The sequence below is a fragment of the Dama dama genome, chromosome 18, assembly GCF_033118175.1.
Source record: "Dama dama isolate Ldn47 chromosome 18, ASM3311817v1, whole genome shotgun sequence".
Lineage (NCBI taxonomy): Eukaryota > Metazoa > Chordata > Mammalia > Artiodactyla > Cervidae > Dama > Dama dama.
Window position 1 is genome coordinate 102,605,132 of NC_083698.1, and position 22,307 is coordinate 102,627,438.

The following is a 22,307-nucleotide window of genomic DNA, read 5'->3' on the forward strand; positions in this document are numbered from 1 at the left end:
AGGCTTTGAGCAGCTATTACTGGGAAAGCAAATGCTCAGAGAGGCTCAGCTTCCCCCAAAGACCAGGACTCTAAAAAAGTTCACCTTGGTTTTACTCTGTAATTGTACACAAATATTAGCCAGTGGTAATGTTCTTTAACTGACTTTCAGTTCAGTTCAGTCGCTCAGTCGTGTCTGACTCTGTGACCCCATGGACTGCAGCACGCCAGGCCTCCCTGTCCATCACCAACTACCAGAGTTTACCCAAACTCATGTCCATCGAGTCGGTGATGCCATCCAACCATCTCATCCTCTGTCGTCCCCCTCTCCTCCTGCCTTAACTGACTTATATTCAATTAAGTAGCATTATCTTCCTAGGTGCAGTGGTAAGGAATCCGCCTGTCCATGCAGGAGATGCAAGAGACGCAGGTCAGGAAGACCCCTGGGTCAGGAAGATGCCCTGGAGAAGGGAAAGGCTACCCCCTTCAGTATTCTTGCCTGGAAAATCCCATGGACAGAAGAGCCTGGTGGCCTACAGTCCATGGGTTTTCAAAAGAGTCAGACATGACTGAGCACACATGCACTCTAAAAATAAACTTTGAGACTCAGCTTGCCTTCCAAGAAACTGTTACAAGGAAGAAGCCACTAAGCAAAGTGGGACAAAAAATTAACACACATAGGAACATTAATATTTATCTAACACATAACAGTATTTAGAGATCAAACTTTAAAGCAGGATGGGGTAAAAGTAAATGTTTCCAGATTCTTAAGGGTAAGATAAAAATTCACAATGTGGGGAAAAGGTGGTGATTCACACCATGTTTCTCCGACTGCTTCTCCAAAGACTACTCTTTCAGAAGACCTTCAAACTAACTGAATAAGCTCTGTGTTACAAGTGAATGGAGAAAAGCCACCATGGAGAAAACTTTATGTCTCTGTAACAAATTTCTGGGAAGCGCTGTGACCATGACAACGTCTGCATTTCAGGGAAGGCCACCTAAGACCTGAGCACTCTGACTGGGAAAATGACAGGATACCTTCTAAAGCGTTGGACACCATCAGCTTTAAGAAATGCAAATTGCTGAATTCACTTTTGGATAGCTGACCCAAAGGTGATGCTTTATTTTTAACTAGGTTTCTGCAGCATTCAACTATCTGCTTAGTGCAGAGATAGAATTCTAGAATCCTTTGGGGTTTTTTGTTTGTGTTTTACTTTTACACCGTTTCAGTGAGGACAGAGTACCACAAAGGTCCTGCTGAGCTTCCCTAGCAAGGATGACTGTTAACAACATGCTTCAAGTCTTGTAACTAATCACACATCAGGCTTACTTTATTGGGCTTAACATCAGCAGAAAAGTCTGTGTGTAAGTCCCTGTAAATTAACATGGAGCAAATGTAAATAAATGAATGAATGAGTTCAAAAAATGTATGTTTATATAATATATATATATATTTTTTTACTGAAATATAAGCAGCCATACTAACTTGAAACCATTTTCTAATTACACTAAACACCAACATACCAGTTAGGACACAGATCTAAATGGCATAAAAAACACAGTAAAACAGGCTGTCTAAACCTCTACACTAGCTGCCATAATGGATACAGAGTCACACGGCCTGGCAATCTCTATTTTAGGGGCATTTTCCTATTTAGTCACAGCATTTCATCTACTACCTTAACTGATGGTTAAAATACACATAAAAATCATTTCATGGGCAATAATGAAAAAGAAAAAATGCAAGTATAAAACAAATAATGAAGGAAATATTAAATAGCTAATGGGGACTGTCACTGTCTCATTATAAAAAGTGATGTTTTAAATCTTTAAAAAGCACATATACTTCTATAATTAAAGACGAAAATCTAGGGTAAAACTGAGGCGTGTATTTTCTCAAAATAAGGTTAATCTACCGTTCTCACAAAGAAATTAAGAAAAGAGCATTACAAGCACTGCAGTAAAAATATATAATAAATCTCTTTAGAAATTAAAGTCAGAAGATAAGGGTGTTGCTTAATTGCATAATTTTATACACTTCTCTATAATAAAAGACATAATACCTTAATGGACAAAGAGGATATATTCCAATGACACATTTGTTACCACTTCAACTGTCAAAGACATAAAATGAAAGAGGAAAAAAGGAATATACTCCTTGCACATGAGCTATGAGGAAAGGAGGTGAGATTAATGAAAACAGCAGTTCTGAATGGTTACACTAGGAAATACAAAATAAGCATTTGGGAGTCTTAGAGCAGAGGAAAAAAGAAATCAGTCACCAGAGCTCCAGTTCAGCAGAAATAGAAAAGGGACCCAACCGAGGCTAAGAAACGAGAGGAATCTCGGCTGCAGGGGAAGAGAGAGTGTGTGTACATGCACCTGCTGCCAGCTAACTGGTTCACAGCAGGGCAAAAGGATTTCCAGCACCTAGACAGTACCAAAGACAGACCCTGACCTTCAGCAATTGCTAGGATGATCCACAATGGCTGCTCCCAGGCTCATCTCACCGGAATCAGGAGGAAAACACCTCTGCTAAGCATTCTGTATCCTTCTTTAAGAAGCTGAGCCTCAAGGAGGGATCAGGTGATACTTCTAAGTAAGAGAAGCAAAGGACAAATACTAGGGAGGAAATCTCTACCTGGGCACACTAAGTGAGGAAGCTTTTATACACAGGAGGCGGCATTTGAGTTAGACCTTTAAAGACGAGTCAGAGTTTGAAAGATGAGTAAGTACAGTAAAAATCTATTTCAGGCAACAAAAAAGAAGGCAGTTCAATTATATCAGTCATTAAATTCGTAGGATGGGGCAGCAGTAGAATATGAGGACCGAGGAAAAACTATATTAGAAACACACTCAAAAAACAAAACAAAAAAAACCAAAAAGATGGACTATGACTAGTCCTTTCAGAGTCAGCTTTAGGAATAACCCTAAGGTGATTCTGAAATTTCAAGGTGATTATCAAAAATGTTTCCCTTGAAATTCTTCTAATAGACATAATGTATACAAATACAATATGAATGAAATAGCTATTTCTTTAATATACCAAGTATTTTAAAGTTACCAACCAATTCAACCAATCTACACATAAAAATGACAAGTATCCAATTTCTCTTAATGAAAATAAACAAAATGGACACCAGAAGTGAAAGAAGAAAAGTCCCACGGAATAGAGAGATGGTAACAGAAAAGGAAAGGAAAAAGAAAGCTTTACATACTGTAAATCTGTTAACTTTGGTTGAGCTTCATTCAAGTCATCAGGGGAAAACAGTCCTGGGGTGCATAATTTACAAAAGAAAGGGTCAATACAACAAGATGCCTTATAGCAGATTTCTACGTCACTTCAAATTTCAACCTGATCACGAGCACAAAATCTTTAGTGGAGCAAGTCATGATTCTGTTAAAAAATATTCATTCAGCTAAAGTGTTTTTCTTTAAAGAAAGACAAGCATACAGACATGAGCCAAGCAGATGCAATTAATCAAATGCTGTATACAATAGGTTCACAGCTGTTGAGAAGCAGGGATACAGCACGTTCGTTCTGAGGCCTTGTGGCTCTTGATGAAGATGCTGTCCTCAGGAACAGGCTGCAACCATATGTCTCCACAACCCCATCTTCCCGCCCTGCCAGGGAAGTTCCAACCACAACTGAGAGCCCAGAGTCCCACCCACCCCTTCCCTGCCCCACCAGCTCTCCATTCCAACCAAAACCCAGAGCCCAGAGTCCCACCCCCAGCTTCGAGCCCCATGTCTGGCACAGAAGGGCCTCAACAGGTCCATTACAAAAAGAAGAGAAGAAAAAATGATACTACAAAACTAAAGACCTTGCTTATTTTTCAATTCATGAAATGTCACATGCGCCTCCTTTTAACCTATAAGACCCACCGGGTCTGTCAAAATATCTTATGACTTAAGCCTCATCCCAAATGAACAGAGTATGTTGCCCATATCCACATGTGATCTTAAGGCTGGTCTCCAGAGGAACGAGAGAGACAGACACCCAGTAAAGGAAAGCAATTCCTTATTAGAGGAAAAAGCTATAAGGCCAAAGATTAAACACCTGACATTGACATAACCTGATCATCGATTCATAATCTGATTAATATGGTCACCACTGTTCTGTGGATCAAATGAAAGAGGCAGGGTGAGGCCAGGAACTCACGTTAAAAATGAGGATATACTTCAGAAAGTCAAACTCTGATATGTGATCAATCTATGCAACCTTATCCCACGTAAATGAATGTCTGTGGGTTTCTTATTTCTTTTTTTGTATTTCAATTTCATGTAACTCAAGAGACCTCTCCTACTACCTGTGAGGACCCAGTAAGCTTGGTGACCCCAAGATGAAAAACACTGACCCACAACAAGAAATAACCAGAGCCATTCAAACACAGACATCTCTTGTTTCTTTCACTTACTATATATTTCAGGGTGAAAAAGACATTTACTGGAAGAGAAAGCCTGGCTCAAGGGGAAAAAAAAAGGTGAGGGAGGGAGGTTAAGAAATCTAACAGTAATAGTCACAAAGGCCAATAATCTCTGATTGCCACAGAACACTTAGTGAGATACTAACTAGACTTCTGTTGTTTTATCTACCTACCTATCAAATATTTATTTTATATCCCCAGATTAAATCCAGGGTACATAATGTTAGACAGGTAGGAATATATTTATTCCAAGAATTTTGACCAAAAAGTCCTTAAAACTTCATGATGTAGTCGAGGGAAAACCCACTCAAAAACTTTTATAATTTTAACCTCCCTTGAAGCCCTTCTTTAGTCGTTTAAACTAGATTTTATAACATGTGAACTAACATCTTCAAAGTAGTCTTTCCTTTGAAAGGAATCTCAAAAAATACTTACTCAACAGAAGCCTTTCACATATAGGTTAAAGGTAACATATAGATTTTTTATATAAGAGACTTACGCTATGCAGTAGCCTTCAAATTTTCACGTGTTTCAGTTTTGCAGTCAGCTCTCACCACTTAATTTCTGCTCTTGCAAAATCTTCACATCCACAGAAGTTACAGAAAATGCTGCATGCATAAATAAGCTCAAGAGAAACAGCAGGGCAGCCTCCAGCCATGACTTACTTGCTGAAATGAAATCTTAAGACACAATTCTGTCTCTTCCCCCAAACCACCAATGCTGCTTTCTTCTGGGACACTCTTTTGTGAAATCAGCTCAAGCTCAGTTTTCCTGTTTCACTGCCATTTCTTAGAAGGACAGCAGCACAAACACAAGCCCACAGCCTCTGTTATGAGATTCACAAGAAACAGAGCTGCTTTTTATAATGGTTCATGGCTCCAAAATGACAAGAATTATCCTAGAGGCATGTGTGAAAGAATTTAGCATTTCAATAACCTAAAGAAAAGTTACTTGGGAAATAAGAATTATCTAACCACTTCAGTACACTTCAGGACACTTTAGATACCTTTACTTCCCTTCATATACATGTACTGACCAAGTGTTCATTTTTTAATGCAAATCAAATGATTAGTCAAGTGGGCCTTAGGAAGCATCACTATGAACAAAGCTAGTGGAGGTGATGGAATTCCACTTGAGCTATTTCAAATCCTGAAAGATGATGCTGTGAAAGTGCTGCACTCAATATGTCAGCAAACTTGGAAAACTCAGCAGTGGCCACAGGACTGAAAAGGTCAGTTTTCATTCCAATCCCAAAGAAAGGAAATGCCAAAGAATGTTCAAGCTACTGCAACAATTGCACTCATCTCACACGCCAGTAAAGTAATGCTCAAAATTCTCCAAGCTAGGCTTCAGTAATACATGAACCGTGAACTTTCAGAAGTTCAAGCTGGATTTAGAAAAGGCAGAGGAACCAGCAATCAAATTGCCTACATCTGCTGGATCATCGAAAAAGCAAGACAGTTCCAGAAAAACATCTATTTCTGCTTTATTGCTATGCCAAAGCCTTTGACTGTGTGGATCACCACAAACTGTGGAAAATTCTGAAAGAGATGGGAATACCAGACCACCTAACCTGCCTCTTGAGAAACCTATATGAAGGTCAAGAAGCAATAGTTAGAACTGGACATGAAACAACAGACTGGTTCCAAATAGGAAAAGGAATACGTCAAGGCTGTATATTGTCACCCTGCTTATTTAACTTATATGCAGAGTACATCATGAGAAACGCTGGGCTGGAGGAAGCACAAGCTGAAATCAAGATTGCCAGGAGAAATATCAATAACCTTAGATATGCAGATGACACCATCCTTATGGCAGAAAGTGAAGAACTAAAGAGCCTCTTGATGCAAGTGAAAGAGGAGGGTGAAAAAATAGGCTTAAAGCTCAACATTCAGAAAACTAAGATCATGGCATCTGGTCCCATCACTTCATGGCAAATAGATGGGGAAACAGTGGAAACAGTGGCTGACTTTATATTTTTGGGCTCCAAAATCAACGCAGATGGTGACTGCAGCCATGAAATTAAAAGACGCTTACTCCTTGGAAGTAAAGTTATGACCAACCTAGAAAGCATATTAAAAAGCAGAGACATTCCTTTGCCAATAAAGGTCCGTCTAGTCAAGGCTATGGTTTTTCCAGTAGTCATGTATGGATGTGAGAGTTGGACTATACAGACAGCTGAGTGCTGAAGAATTGATGCTTTTGAACTGTGGTGTTGGAGAAGACTCTTGAGAGTCTCTTGGACTGCAAGGAGATCCAACCAGTCCATCCTAAAGGAGATCAGTCCTGGATGTTCCCTGGAAGGACTGATGCTGAAGCTGAAACTCCAATACTTTGGCCACCTGATGCGAAGAGCTGACTCATTTGAAAAGACCCTGATGCTGGGAAAGATTGAGGGCAGGAGGAGAAGAGGACAAGAGAGGATGAGATGGTTGGATGGCATCACCAACTCGATGGACATGAGTTTGGGTAAACTCCAGGAGTTGGTGATGGACAGGGAGGCCTGGCATGCTGCAGTTCATGGGGTCACAAAGAGTTGGACACAACTGAGTGACTGAACTGAACTGAAATGATTATCTGGTGAATGTCAGGCCTGAGACATTTTCAAATCAAATTCACTGCAGAAAAACTAATGAAATGAAGAACTTCAGTCAGGTCAAAAATCTACATCATTTCACACTATGTGCAAAACAGGACCATTAACACCCCCCAAAATATGAGGCTTAAGATGTGGTTTTCATCATCCAAGGTTTCTAACCACACCTATAATGAATATTTTATCAATTTTTAATGTTTGCAGTAAAACAGTTTTACACGCTCTCCTAAAAATATTATAAAACATGATACAATCAGTTCAGGTTAAAAAAGATGTGTCTAGTCAGTATGCTTTGGTCTTTATAAGCAATAGCAACCATATTAGATTCTTTCTTTCAATCACTGTAATTACTAAGCAATTATGTGCCATGCACAGCACTAGACAATAGAGATAAAGTGACAAAAAAGACCTTTTGGCTTTAAGATACCCAAATAACTACCTAATTACAGGTAAGTAAGCAGTAAGTGCTATGAAAGATAAGTTAATAATTAAGTAACTGTTTATTTTTAGGGCAATGTTAGTACAGCTACAATGTGAAATTTTAAGTTAGCTAATTTAAAGTTGGCTAAATTTGGAATACCAAGAGTTTTCATCCTGAGCATATTGAACAAGAAGAACTCTTTCTACAAAATTATCTGTATAATAATTTATTCCCTCTAGTATAACAACTACCTTTGTCAGATGTGAGCTGATTAACGTAACAGATTTGCATTCTAAGACACACAACCTCAACAATGAGAACACTATTCTGGGCTGGTAAAAGAAAATCAAGAATACACTACAATATATCATGAATCAAGATTTCTGTTTATCTAATTTGATCCCAAACTTACATTGAAAACATAGCAAAAGTATTCCTTAGGAAAAAAAACCAAGACTTCATTAAAGAACAGAGGTCCAAAACAGCAAATGCTATTTAATACCACTTTCTTGAGTTAATTCTATAAAAATCAAAGAATAATGTAGAAGAGTTAATAAAGCCTATTTATTACATGAAACTTCACAGAAGCCTAATTTGGTAAAAATATTCTGTTTTTAACTATATTTTTCTGCACCCCTAGAAATTCTAATACACTGCTAATATCTTCCTGTCATCCTGAAGATATCTAATTACTGAATGCTGGAATGAGTGAGGCTTGTGTAGGTTTTTTGCTGTCACTGGATCCAAAAAGATTTACATGTGAACAAACACTTGTAAGTACTTAGGACAAACATCCACATAATAGTTATGATATACAGTAGAGTGATGCTATATTATAATTCTGTCCTTGGAGACCCACTCCTTGGAAACCACGTGTATAAACAGATTAGCAGAGAGGCAATAATAACATCTTCTGATAACTCAATAATTAAATCAGCATTTTATAAATTGCACTTTTTAGTATTCCAGCTGGCTTCTGGGATATTTAACAGTCATATTAGTCCAAAGGAGAGTAAGAAAGCAAAGAAACATGAACGCTAACTAAGGTTACCTTTGTGCCAAAGATGACGAAAACATTTGTCCAAAGGCTGGTTCAGAATCACAAGGCAGTATTTCAAACTCCCTATGGGAAAAAAGCAAAATCAAGTAAACAAGTGAAGTTAAGTCTTGTGTTCCCTAATTTGAGTCTGGAATCGTACTCTTATTAGTTTAGGTTTTCAGTCTACACAGAGCTAAATTATAATCGCAGCTGATTTCTTATACCTGGATTTTAAAAGACACCGTAGGTTAACTGGATCTACTTTATTCCATGTGTCCATCACATCACTGTATTGCTGAGGAATTTATTATCAAAATATAGTTCATAAAAACAACTGCAGTCCATGAAACTGTAAAAAGTTGAACACAACTTAGCGACTGAACAACAACAACAAATGCTTCTTTTTGTAGGGGTGCACAGCAAAAATGCCCTTGATTTGAGATATACACACCACTTTGCCACAGGTACCCTTCTACCTGGCTATCTGGTATCACCTCAATGTCTGCCAAGCTGCTTGGGTCTAATGGGTGTGTCCTTTTACATGCATTTTCATCCTCATTTAGTCACAGTCTCTCTTTCCCTCTCAATCTCCCCCTTGGCCCCACTTGAACTCACCCATGGAAAACTTTATTTCCCCAAAATCCTACTAGCTCTTTTCATGACTCTTTTATTCCCACTTTTTAGATGACACTCAAAAGACCAAGAAAGATGGAGAAAAGTTACTTCTCCAACAATCATTTCAAGCCTTTTATAACATACTGTAAAAAGTGCAAAGCAGAACACAATGAGGCTGGCTGAAAATCTGTCATTCAGCTCATTCCGAGCATTTCATTTCATTTATGGAAAAGAAATGTTTGTTTGGTGATAAGAAAAATTAATTGTGTTTTTAAGCAATCTCAGTGTTAGAAATGGAACAAGATAAGGAAATGAAAAGGGGATGCCATCATCCACAGCAAATGTTATTAAGTGCCGATTATATATCGAGCACTAGGAGTACGAAGAGGAATAAGATTACAGGGTATCTTCAAGATAAGACATTTATAATAAAGACGATTTATTCCACATACAGTACAACACAAGGATAGGAGGAGTGCCGGGTAACAGATAAATTAATGGCAGAAGTTCAAAGCCTAGAAAGTCAGTAAAGTCTAGTGTCATCCTAGAAATCTTGGTGATGTGCAGATCTCTGAACTTGATCTTAAAGAGATAGCTGATCCCCCATGGGGAATACGTGTAAATCTATGGCTGATTCATATCAATGTATGACAAAACCCACTGAAATGTTGTGAAGTAATTAGCCTCCAACTAATAAAAAAAATAAAATAAAATAAAGAGATAGCTGGACAGAACAAAGAAAAGGGCATTCCAGACAGAAAAGACAACCCACAGGAAGCTGCTATCTTTGGCCAGTAGGATTGTTACCACGGAAAGTTTAGGCAGCAACATCCTAATTATGGGCACCTGAGACATGTATCCTAACATTCCAGATTTTACATATGCTCTTTATGATGACAGAGAAATTTCAGTCCTGGCATCCAGGAAGTATTTAAGAGTGATGCAGAAATGAGTAGTAAAACCAATTTATGTATACAGGAGGATCAGCCAAACGGAGATGACAGACGAAGGTCAAAGTGCAGACACGCAGCTGAGATACTGCAAAGCAAGGGCAGAGAGAGAAAAGAACAAATTGCAAACATAAATCGTCATATTTTGCTCAGTGTTACAGAGCAGAAGGACGTCAACAAAGGAAATATAGAAGAAACAGCTATAAAGGTAAAAGAACTAAGAGTATTTCCAAGAATGTGGCATTAATAATGCAGCATCAAAGAGACTAGACGATGAGAAAAGGCTAACAAGGGGGCAAAAATGTCAAAGAAAAGTCTGAAAATTCAGAGGACAGAAAAGAGAACAAGGAGTGAGAAAACTGAGATGCCTCTTCTTACCTAAAAAAGTGAACTGTGAGAAATGGGGGAGAAAAAGGCAGCAAAGTCCAGAGAAAGTATTTTAAATATAGAATATACTGCATTCTAATTAGGAAGAGGGAGGTAAGAGAGAGAAGGGAAAGGATTCATTCATTCATTCAAGAGGTATTTATAGAGCACAAAGTAGTCTCCTTTGGGAAGTAACATACCCACCCCCCCGCAACCCTGGCCCAAAGGCTTACATACTATTGATAAAAACACATAAGTCTCCACTTAAGGAGACTGAAGCAAAGGATGGACTATCACAGTGATATACAAAATTGAGATAAAGGCAGAGGATGACTGATTTCCTCCTAAGAAAGTAAACAAGAACAAAGTCAAAATATGAAAGTCGAATGGACATCGAAAATAACTGCTGTAAGAAATGGACTATAGGAGCTGAATATCCACAGGTTTAAAAACAGGAGTTCAGTTGGGATCAACTAGCAGACACAGGACATCAGATCTGTCTCAAATTCAGGACTTTTTCCACCCATTCTGGGATGTTGAAACAGGAGTCGGTGTAAACAAGATGGTGATGATGGCTGGTTGGAGAATTGGCAAAATCACTTGTCCAGAGGTGAGGGGAAGCCAGGAGGCATCTTTGGGCTGCATCAGAGTGAACGATAGTGGCAAAAACCAGTGATTACTGCACAACATTCCTCCTCCTCTTATTCAACAACAGAATCCTGAGGGGCTTTTGTGGTTTCGGTTTTGGTTTTTGCTTTGACTTTCTGGCTTTTTTTGTTTTACTGGGCATATTACTGTCCAGATGAAAAACTCTTAGATTCTCTCCAGCAAAACGTAGTCACAGCACTAAGCTCTGGCCAAGAAAATGTATAGAGAAGCCTGATATGTTACTTTTAGGGAGTCTCCTTAAAGTGGGGAGGAGGGGGGCTTTTTCTTCTGTTTTTCTTCCATTCTGCCACCTGGAGCAAGACTGATGAATGAACAACAGTCTAGCAGCCACCTGGGATGCAAAGAACAAAGGCAACAGGCTGAGAGAGCCTGGGTCCCTGATGACTCCATGAAACCTCTGTGCCAGCACTTCAATGCCTGACTCCAGACTTCTTTTATATGACAAAAAAAAAACTAAACTCCTACTTTAAGTCAATAATCCTTGGGGTTGTTATTCTGTAGAGAGAAACTGAATTTTAATTAATGGGGTGATCATGGTCTTCACTGGGTTAAGGTAAAGATGATCAAGAGAGAAACTGGAAAAGACAAAGAGCAGGCAAGCATCAAAACACAGGAAGGAAGACTTCAACTCATTCACTTATTCAACAGGGATAAGAGATTCATAGCCTGTAAGTGCTTGATACGACGTTAATGGCAAGGAGCTAATAGTTAGGATAAACCAATGGTCCTTTAATCTTTGGCAAGGTCTGCACTGCTAAAGGAGGCATTCAACAATATTGCATGTATGTGTAAGTGAAGGAGCAAACTGCTTTCTGTCACTGATTCTTTGATATGTGAACTCAGTATTTTTGTGGCTCAAAGAACAATCTGATGAAGGGGAAAAGCATTATTATCCACCTCACTGCTCCTCTAAAACCCATACCTTCATTAAGGCGTTATCTGTGAAAGCATTTTCGAAAAGAACGAAGACGTTTGAAAATGTATAGTTCAGTTTGCTAATGATATTATCCAAGAATTAACTACTCCAACTATTTCTATACATAGCATTTATGTTAATCTGGTTCTATGCATAAAGATCTTTAGGTACTAGGATCTGATATTCTTTCCTCTTCTAATCTAGACTCCTCTGCAATTAAAACTAAATGAAGTCAGTTTGGCATTTATTTTAACCTCAAAACCCTTATGGTTACTAGTCCCTACTAGGCTGCAGAAAATGTAGTACCCAGAACCACCCACAGTTCCTAAATAGGTTATGAGAGAATCTCAATGCAGAGAGAAGTCCACATCAGCCTCAGACACTGAACCATAGGACCTTAACTTCTCACTCTAAATGTGTAGGAATTTAGAAAAGTAGTCAGGACCATAGCAGTAAGGAAACTAATAGTCTTATATCAAGTACTGGGTTGGCCAGAAAGTTCGTTCAGGTTTTTCCGTACCATCTTATGGCCAACCCAATATTTCTCAAGTTCTCACCCCGATACTATCCCTAGGATGTACAAAAAGACTTAAGAGAAAGGCTAGGAAGAATTTCTTCCTTATGCTATAAAAAACACAATTTGTAAAATCAAATGTACTTAGTCATTCCCCTCATTCTGAGGAGAATGAGTCATTCTTTCTCAAAGAGAAATATAGGATAAGTCAAAATCCTTGATTTGCTTTCTCAAAGGGATTTCAATTACAGATGATGAAAAACCCCTGACCCTGAATGGATCAGAGCCAAAGTACTCCAAGTCGCCTGGAAACTCTGAATTAAGTACAAATGTCCAAGTTCACGGCTCAGCGGGTAAAGAATCCGCCTGCAATGCAGGAGACACAGGAGATGCAGGTTCAATCTGTGGCTGAGGAAGATCCGCTGGAGAAGGAAACGGCAACCCGCTCCAGTATTCTTGCCTGGGAAATCCCATGGACAGGGGAGTCTGGGGGTCTACAGTCCATACGGTTGCAAAGAGCTGGACATGACTGAGTGGCTAAGGACACAAGCAACACTCACGAGTCCAAGTTCATGACATGAAAAAGACAATCAAAATGACATTAAATCATTAGCCTTGAGCTAAAAAAGTGAAGAGGTCCTCTGACAGCTAAGGACTAGTTAAACAACAAGTTCAGAAGGTAACAAAGGTGGGAGGGGCATGCCAACTTGCTTTTATTCTTATGTAGTTCTCTCCTCGATTTTATTATTTAAAAACAAAACAAAATAAAAACAAGAGCAAAGAAACACCTGCTTCTTAGGAGAAAAGGCTGCTTCTGTTTTGTGACTGGGGAAAGACAAGCCTGGACCGTCAGAGAGTGCCAGAAAGTAAGGAAGCGTTCCCCCAAAACCCAAAAAACAAAACAGCCACATTGATGGAAGTACGTCAAAGGGGGCTAAGAGAGAATCCGAAGAGTTCCCAATACCCCAATGGCCAAAACTGGAACAGCTCAAGTAACAAAATAGTTCTGGCTAACAACCCCAGGTAGAGAGATAAAAATTCATGACTCAGTACTGATACAACAAAAATGACTGAGTTAATTATTACAATAGGAGGAAAGAGACATATCTCAAGCAGAATTCCAAAGAAATGACTATTTACTTGAGGAGATACTCCATCCTAAAGGGTGGAAACACAGCTGTGGGCTCTGCGTATTGTGGGTTGCACAGAGAAGTTTCCTTCCAAAGAGTGTACACTATGAAAATGGGGGGAAATCTTTACAGAGGAGAAACCTGACAAACACCACTTCAGCCAGGTGATCAAGGTCAGCATCAACAGTCATAAACACAGTGATGAAAACAGCTTTCTATCTCTTCATCTTCTTCTCCAAATTCCATATCCCCAGTCAAAGCAGGAAAAATAATTTAGAAAAATTTCAACAGAGACACATACTACAATGTGCCTGCTCAATACTCCTCAAAACTGCTAAGGTCAACGAAAACAAGGAAAGTCTGAGAGATCGCCACAGCCAACAGGTTCCCAGGAGACATGACAATTAAACGTAGTACTCTAGGCTGAATGAAATCTTGGGACACAGCAGGGTCATTAGGTAAAAACTAAGGAAATCTGAATAAGCTACGGAACTAAATAATAATACATCAATATGGGTTCATTAATTGCAACAAACACTCCATGCTAATAGAAGGTGCAGATAAAAGGGAAAATAGGGGGATACATAGGAACTACTTTCTACCATCGTCTCAATTTCTCTGTAAATATAAAGCTGTTTTTTTAAAAAATAAAGTCTTAAATTTTTATTAACACCTTGGGGCAAGGGAAAAAATAGAACTGAAAATTATTCCATAAAATAGTTATTCCACAATTATTCCATATAACATAACTGGCATATAAGTAGAGTCCAAAAGTGTTTCTGGAGTTTGGGTATAAATCCAAGAGGGGAGGGGGGGGAAAACCATGACATCAGAGGGCAAAGATGGTTCGTTTCATCCTTGGAAAATAATTATATCAATATTTTCTTTTAATTAAGAAAGTAAAAAGACAATAGAATAGCAAATCAAGAAAACCAATTACTTTTCATTTGAGATCTCTGAGAATAAAATTATTTGGATTATACGCAGAGCTAGATCCTATTCACATCTCTGATTCAATTATCTAAGAAACTGAGTCATCCAACTCAAGAATGAAGGGTTAGCCTTTTTCAATCAATGAGAACTTAAGACAGCACTAGTTACTAAGCAGACGGGCACTGGGACCCCAGGTGTCCTTACAGTAGGTGGTCATGGCGTACAGATTACCCATGAGATCGTCTAAGGGATTAAAAAGGAGCCCCACACAATGGGAGCAGCAGTGCACCCTCATTGATTCAACTTACTAGGTTTTTCCAGGAGTCATGTATGAACGTGAGAGTTGGGCCATAAAGAAAGCTGAGCACCGAAGAATTGATGTTCTTGAATTGTGGTGTTGGAGAAGACTCTTGAGAATCCTTTGGACTGCAAGGAGATCCAACTACACAGTCCTAAAGAACATCAGTCCTGAATATTCATTGGAAGGACTGATGCTCAAGCTGAAGCCACCTGATGCGAAAAATAGACTCCTTAGATAAGACCCTGATGCTGGGAAAGATTGAGGGCAGGAGAAAGGAATGACAGAGGACGAGATGGTTGGATGGCATCACCGACTCAATGGACGTGAGTTTGAGCAAGCTCCGGGAGACAGTGAAGGACAGGGAGGCCTGGTGTGCTGCAGCCCATGGGGTCACAAAGAGTAGCACGACTGAGGGCTTGAACAACACAAACTAATCTTTATCAAAGGGCTGACTAGTTCGCTTTTTTTTTCTTTTTTTTTTTTAATGCTCCAGTGGATGTTGACAATTTGATCTCTGGTTCCTCTCTGTTTTTGAAATCCAGCTTGAACATTTGGAATTTCACAGAACACATACTGTTGAAGCCTGGCTTGGAGAATTTTGAGCATTACTTTGCTAGCGTATGAGATGAGTGCAATTGTGCGGTAGTTTGAACATTCTTTGGCATTGCCTTTCTTTGGGACTGGAATGAAAACTGACCTTTTCCAGCCCTGTGGCCACTGCTGAGTTTTCCAAATTTGCTGGCTTATTGAATACAGCACTTTTTCACAGCATCATCTTTTAGGATTTGAAACAGCTCAACTGAAATTCAACTGCCTCCACTAACTTTGTTCGTAGTGATGCCTCCTAAGGCACACTTGACTTTGCATTCCAGGATGTCTGGCTCTAGATGAGTGATCACACACACCATCGTGGTTATCTGGGTCATGAAGATCTTTTCTGTCTAGTTCTTCTGTGTATTCTTGCCACCTATTCTTAATATCTTGTCTTCTGTTAGATCAATACCATTTCTGTCCTTTACTGTGCTCATCTTTGCATGAAATGTTCCCTTCAGTTCAGTCACTCAGTCGTGTCCAACTCTTTGTGACCTCGTGGACTACAGCACGCCAGGCTTCCCTGTCCATTACCAACTCCCAGAGTTTACTCAAACTCATGTCCGTTGAGTCAGTGATGCCTTCCAACCATCTCATCCTCTGTCATCCTCTTCTCCTCCTGCCTTCAATCTTTCCCAGCATCAGGGTCTTTCCAAATGAGTCAGCTCTTTGCATCAGGTAGCCAAAGTATTGGAGTTTCAGCTACAGCATCAGTCCTTCCAAAGAACATTCAGGACTGATTTCCTTTAGGATGGATCTCCTTGCAGTCCAAGGGACTCTCAAGAGCCTTCTCCAACACCACAGTTCAACAGCATCAATTCTTCAGTGCTCAGCTTTCTTTATAGTCCAACTCTCACATCCATATATGACTACTGAAAATACCATAGCTTTGACTAGAAAGACCTTTGTTGGTAAAGCAATGTCTCTGCGTTTTAATATGCTGTCTAGTGCTCGCTTCAGCAGCACATATACTAAAATTGGAACGATACAGAGAAGATTAGCATGGCCCCTGTGCAAGGATGACACGCAAATTCGTGAAGCGTTCCATATTTTTAAAAAAAGAAGAAAAAAAAAAATATGCTGTCTAGGTTGGTCGTAACTTTTCTTCCAAAATGTTCCCTTCGTATCTCAAATTTTCTTGAAGAGATCTGTAGTCCTTCCCATTCTATTGTTTTCCTCTATTTCTTTGCACTGATCGCTGAGGAAGGCTTTCTTATCTCTCCCTGCTAGTCTTTGGAACTGTGCATTCAAATGGGTCTATCTTTCCTTTTCTCCTTTGCCTTTTGTGTCTTTTCTTTTCTCAGCTATTTGCAAGGCCTCCTCGGACCACCATTTTGCCTTTTTGCATTTCTTTTTCTTGGGAATGGTCTTGATCACTGCTTCCAGTACAATGTCACAAACTTCTGTCCATAGTTCATCAGGCACTCTATCAGATCTAATCCCTTGAATCTATTTGTCCCTTCCACTGTATAATCATAAGGGATTTGATTTAAGTCATACCTGGATGGTCTAGTGGTTTTCCCCACTTTCTTCAATTTAAGTCTGAATTTGGCAATAAGGAGTTCATGATCTGAGCCACAGTCAGCTCCCAGTCTTATTTTTGCTGACTGTATAGAGCTTCTCCACCTTTGGCTTCAAAGAATATAATCAGTCTGATTTCGGTATTGACAATCTAGTGATGTCCATGTGTAGAGTCTTCTCTTGTGTTGCTGGAAGAAGGTGTTTGCTAAGCCAGTGCATTCTCTTGGCAAAACTCTGTTAGCCTTTGACCTGCTTCGTTTTGTACTCCAAGGCCATTTTTGTCTGTTACTCTAGGTATCTCTTGACTTCCCACTTTTGCATTCCAGTCCCCTATAGTGAAAAGGATATCTTTTTTGGGTGCTAGTTCTAGAAGGTCTTGTAGGTCTTCATAGAACCATTCAACTTCAGCTTCTTCAGCATTATTGGTTGGGACACAGACTTGGATTACTGTGATATTGAATGGTTTGCCTTGCAAGAGTTACAGAAAAACATCTATTTCTGCTTTATTAACTATACCAAAGCCTTTGACGTATGGTTCACAACAAACTGTGGAAAATTCTGAAAGAGATGGGAATACCAGACCACCTGACCTGCCTCCTGAGAAATGTGTGTATGCAGGTCAAGAAGCAAGTTAGAACCGGACATGGAACAACAGACTGGTTCCAAACAGGAAAAGGAGTACATCAAGGCTGCATATTGGCACCCTGCTTATTTAACTTCTATGCAGAGTACATCATGAGAAACACTGGGCTGGAGGAAGCACAAACTGGAATCAAGATTGCCAGGAGAAATATCAATAATCTCAGATATGCAGATGACACCACCCTTATGGCAGAAAGCAAAGAAGAACTAAAGATGAAAGTGAAAGAGGAGAGTGAAAAAGTTGGCTTAAAACTCAACATTTAGAAAAATAATATCATGGCATCCGGTCCCATCACTTCATGGCAAATAAATGGGTAACAGTGGAAACAGTGACAGACTTAATTTTGGGGGGCTCCAAAAATCACTGTAGATGGTGACTGCAGCCATGAAATTAAAAGATGCTTGCTCCTTGGAAGAAATGTTATGACCAACCTAGACAGCATATTAAAAAGCAGAGACATTTCTTTGCCAACAAAGGTCCATCTAGGCAAAGCTATGGCTTTTCCAGTAGTCATGTATGGATGTGAGAGTTGGACTATAAAGAAAGCTGAGTGTTGAAAAATTGATGCTTTTCAACTGTGGTGTTGGAGAAGACTCTTGAGAGTCCCTTGGATTGCAAAGAGATCCAACCAGTCCATCCTAAAGGAAATCAGTCCTGAATATTCATTGGAAGGACTCATGATGAAGCTCAAACTCCAATACTTTTGCCACCTGATGCAAAGAACTGACTCATTTGAAAAGATCCTCACACTGGGAGATTGAAGGCAGGAAAAAGGATGACAGAGGATGAGATGGTCGTATGGCATCACCGGCTCGATGGACATGAATTTGAATAAGCTCTCGGAGGTGATAATGGACAGGGAATCCTGGCATGCTGCAATCCATGGGGTCGCAAAGAGGTGGACACAACTGAGCAACTGAACTGAGTAGTTTTTAAATATTCTTCAATATTGAAGATAATACAAAGTCTACCAAAGCATCATACAAGGAACTGGCCAAAGTGGTAACTTCTAGAAGTAGATCTGCTGCTGCTGCTGCTGCTGCTGCTAAGTCGCTTCAGTTGTGTCCGACTCTGTGCGACCCCATAGACAGCAGCCCACCAGGCTCCCCGGCCCTGGGATTCTCCAGGCAAGAACACTGGAGTGGGTTGCCATTTCCTTCTCCAATGCACGAAAGTGAAAAGTGAAAGTGAAGTCGCTCAGTCATGTCCGACTCTTTGAGACCCCATGGACTGTAGCCTACCAGGCTCCTCTGTCCATGAGATTCTCCAAGCAAGAGTACTAGAGTGCGGTGTCATAGAATTAGATCTAACAAACCTCAAATACAATCTAATTAGTCCTGGCCAGAGCTTAGTGGAAGGAAGGGAAAAGGAGGGAAGTAAAGAGAGAAAGGAGAGAACAGAGAGAGGAAGGAAAGAGGAGAGAGGAAGTGAAGTATTGACCCTTAAGTATATAAAACAGTGACCTCAACTTCCCTGTATATCAGAATCAAAGATCAAACAACAACAACAAGCCAATCACCTCTCCTAGAGCTTCTGATTCAATGTACCTGCAGGAGGGCATGGGTATCATGATTTTTTTAAAAAACGTTATGAGAGTCTACTATTGTTCTGTAGTGTTAGTCGCTCAGTCGTGTCTGACTCTTTGCGACCCCAGATTGTAGCCTACCAGGCTCTTCTATCTGTGGGAAACTCCAGGCAAGAATACTGGAGAGGATTTCCATTCCTGTCTCCAGAGAATCTTCCAGACCCAGGGACTGAACATAGGTCTCTCCTGAACTGCAGGCAGATTCTTTACCATCTGAGCCACAGGGAAGCCCCTGTAGGCAATCATAATTGAGAACCACTGGTCCAGTGCCTCAAGCTAATGACAGAAGAAAGCCATCATAACAGCAACATTATTTTAAAACACTGCCCATTTCATCTTTATCTCACTTTTTAATGGCTGTTTTCTGAAAAAAATGTGTATATATATCACAATGATAAGCACTTGCAATTATTTTACAAATAAACATAAATTGGTTGCTTTTTTCTTTAGCTAACATGGCATGAGATCAAAAAAGGATTGAACACCACTACTCTAAATGAAAATACATTGAAATAAAATATAATTTACAATAGAAAAATGATTTACTGCAATGCATTTCCAAGCTATCCAGGATTTAAGATCTGTTTTTTAAAAATACTGGAACTCAGATAAAATCTATATTAGCCAAAACACACACCAGTCATTATACATAATAGTTATTTTGTCAGAGGACCAAAGACCATTATTAGGAATCTCTCATCCCTAAAAGTATTTCAATTAAACAATGAAAACTCTAGGGCACCAAATTTCACTTTTTATATTGCACAAACTTCTATATATAAGAGCAAGCTTTTTTTCTTTTAAGTGTGCATAGGGAAATCCAAACTGTCAATTCATTCTTTGAGGAAATAAATTGCATGTAGACAAAGCAGAACTATTAAAAAGCTCTGAACAAATATTACATACCAAAGTCTATTAAAATAATCACATTACCAACAGATTAAGAATTGGTAAGTCACAGAAAGAAAGAAATTGCTTCAGAGACAGAAAACATAGAGACAAAGAGATGCTTCCTGAGAAATCTCTCTTGCCCGCCCAGACTAAGAGTGACCACTCAGTACAATTTAGATACATACGCATAATAATAAACTGTGCCCTCTTCCATGGGCAGTGTCCTGGTTTGGATGATAAGTTACACTGTCCTTCTTCCCTATACCTTCAGCTTCCACCCTGTTTCTCTGCTTCATTCTTGAGCAAAACCTGCTTCGGTGAAATTTTGATCCCAGCATCTCCTGAAAAGAACTACTGCCAGGGTCATTGATGATCTTCTGGTGTAAAAATTCAACAGCTAAATCCCAAACCTCATACTGCCCAACATGTCTCAGTAGCATAACAGAACAGACCACTTCTCATATCATTCCTGAAACATATTCTTCCCTTCACTTTTTCAGGTGGTGGTGGTTTATTTACCCAGTCGTGTCTGACTCTTTGCGACCCCATCGACTGTAGCCCGCCAGGATTCTCTGTCCAGGGAATTCTCCAGGCAAGAATACTGCAGTGAGTAGCCATTCCCTTAGCCAGGGTATCTTCTCGACCCAGGGATCAAACTGGAGTTTCCTGCATTGCAGGAGTATTCTTCACCGACTGAGCCACCAGGGGCTTCTCAGGATACACCCTATATTGGCGCTTTTCCTATCTGACAGGCCACACCTTTCAATTTCTTTGTTGCTTACTCCTCGTTTGCATAGAAAGCACTCTACATGTATTTTCTGAGTAGCTCATCCAACTCCGACTTCAGGCCCAATAAGCTGACGTCAGCTACTCTAACAATCAAGTGATTCCCCTAATTTGCCCGGAACCAGTGTCTCCATCGGAGAAGGCAATGGCACCCTACTCCAGTACTCTTGCCTGGAAAATCCCAGGTATGAAGGAGTCCGCTAAGAGTTGGACATGACTGAGCGACTTCACGTTCACTTGTCACTTTCCTGCATTGGAGAAGGGAATGGCAACCCACTCCAGTGTTCTTGCCTGGAGAATCCCAGGGACAGCGGAGCCTGGTGGGCTGCCGTCTATGGGGTCGCGCAGAGTCAGACACGACTGAAGCGACTTAGCAGCAGCAGCAGCAGCAGTGTCTCCATACACAGTACAATTCCTCACAGAACGAAATAACACCCTTATAAAATACAATGACTCTTTCTAAGTCCTGGGACCCACAATAGAAAGAAAGTGAAGTCGCTCAGTCGTGTCTGACTCTTTGCAACCCCGTGGACTGTAGCCTACCGAGCTCCTCTGTCCATGGGATTCTCCAGGCAAGAGTACTGGAGTAGGTTGCCATATTCCTTCTCCAGAGGATCTTCCTGACCCAGGGATCCAACCCAGGGTTCGAACCTGGGTTTCCTGCAATGGAGGCAGACGCTTTAACCTCTGAGCCACCAGCGAAGCCCTAATACTACTCTTAAATGCATAGTATACATAATATTCCAGTAAGGACACTAGAAAAGACAGCAACAAAACCAATCATCTTGTGCTGAAACAGCAAATTGGTATTTTGACCATCATCACACACACACACATACACACACACACACACACACACAGAAACGAGGTGGTCTGCAGAAGTACAACCGCAAAATTGAAGAGCTCTGAGATATTTCCTACGAGAACAGATTAAGTCTTTTATAGTTAAATGAGTATTTACATTTAGCACCTATTTAGGGAAGAAAGAGATCGTTTTAATAATATCCCACTGAGTCCTGTAGACCTGAGAACATATCCAGTTACTGTCATTTGAGCTTTCAGATTCTAAATGTAAATAGATCCTAAATGTGTTAAATCCATTTCCCCCAAGAGCATTAGCTCCCTGTAGCAGGCATGAGTACGTCCAGGTTTGGTAATCTTACTATAAAACTAACCACTGGACAATCAAGGAAGTCTCTAAGTGCATTTCTAATATGCAGTTAGCCAGAAATTCTTTAATATTCTATTCATTCTCAGTTAACGGGACATTGAAAAATGGCAGTTTGGTTATTTGTTGGGATTTTCCTAGTAGCAGTTCATGGATATTCATAATCTATTGTATATATTGTATCCTTTTCACTGAGCATACTGTTTGGGAGACTTTTTCCATTTTCCATTCTATGGAACATTTGGAATACATTTTATGTATGGCAAG

At 39.9% G+C, this 22,307-nt stretch overlaps 1 protein-coding gene and 1 non-coding gene across 4 annotated transcripts in view; one reads left to right on the plus strand and one right to left on the minus strand.

The window, feature by feature from the left end:
* TPK1 (thiamin pyrophosphokinase 1) overlaps positions 1–22,307 on the minus strand; it is a 352,973-nt gene that overhangs the window by 267,800 nt on the left and 62,866 nt on the right. For all 3 annotated transcript variants that reach the window (XM_061165992.1, XM_061165990.1, XM_061165991.1), the window contains exon 2: positions 8,474–8,545. In XM_061165992.1, coding sequence (XP_061021975.1) covers positions 8,474–8,545 — 72 coding nt within the window. The remainder of the gene's footprint in view (positions 1–8,473; positions 8,546–22,307) is intronic.
* On the plus strand, positions 16,394–16,500 carry LOC133073130 (U6 spliceosomal RNA). The gene has a single exon (XR_009696840.1). It is a non-coding gene; the product is annotated as a U6 spliceosomal RNA (small nuclear RNA).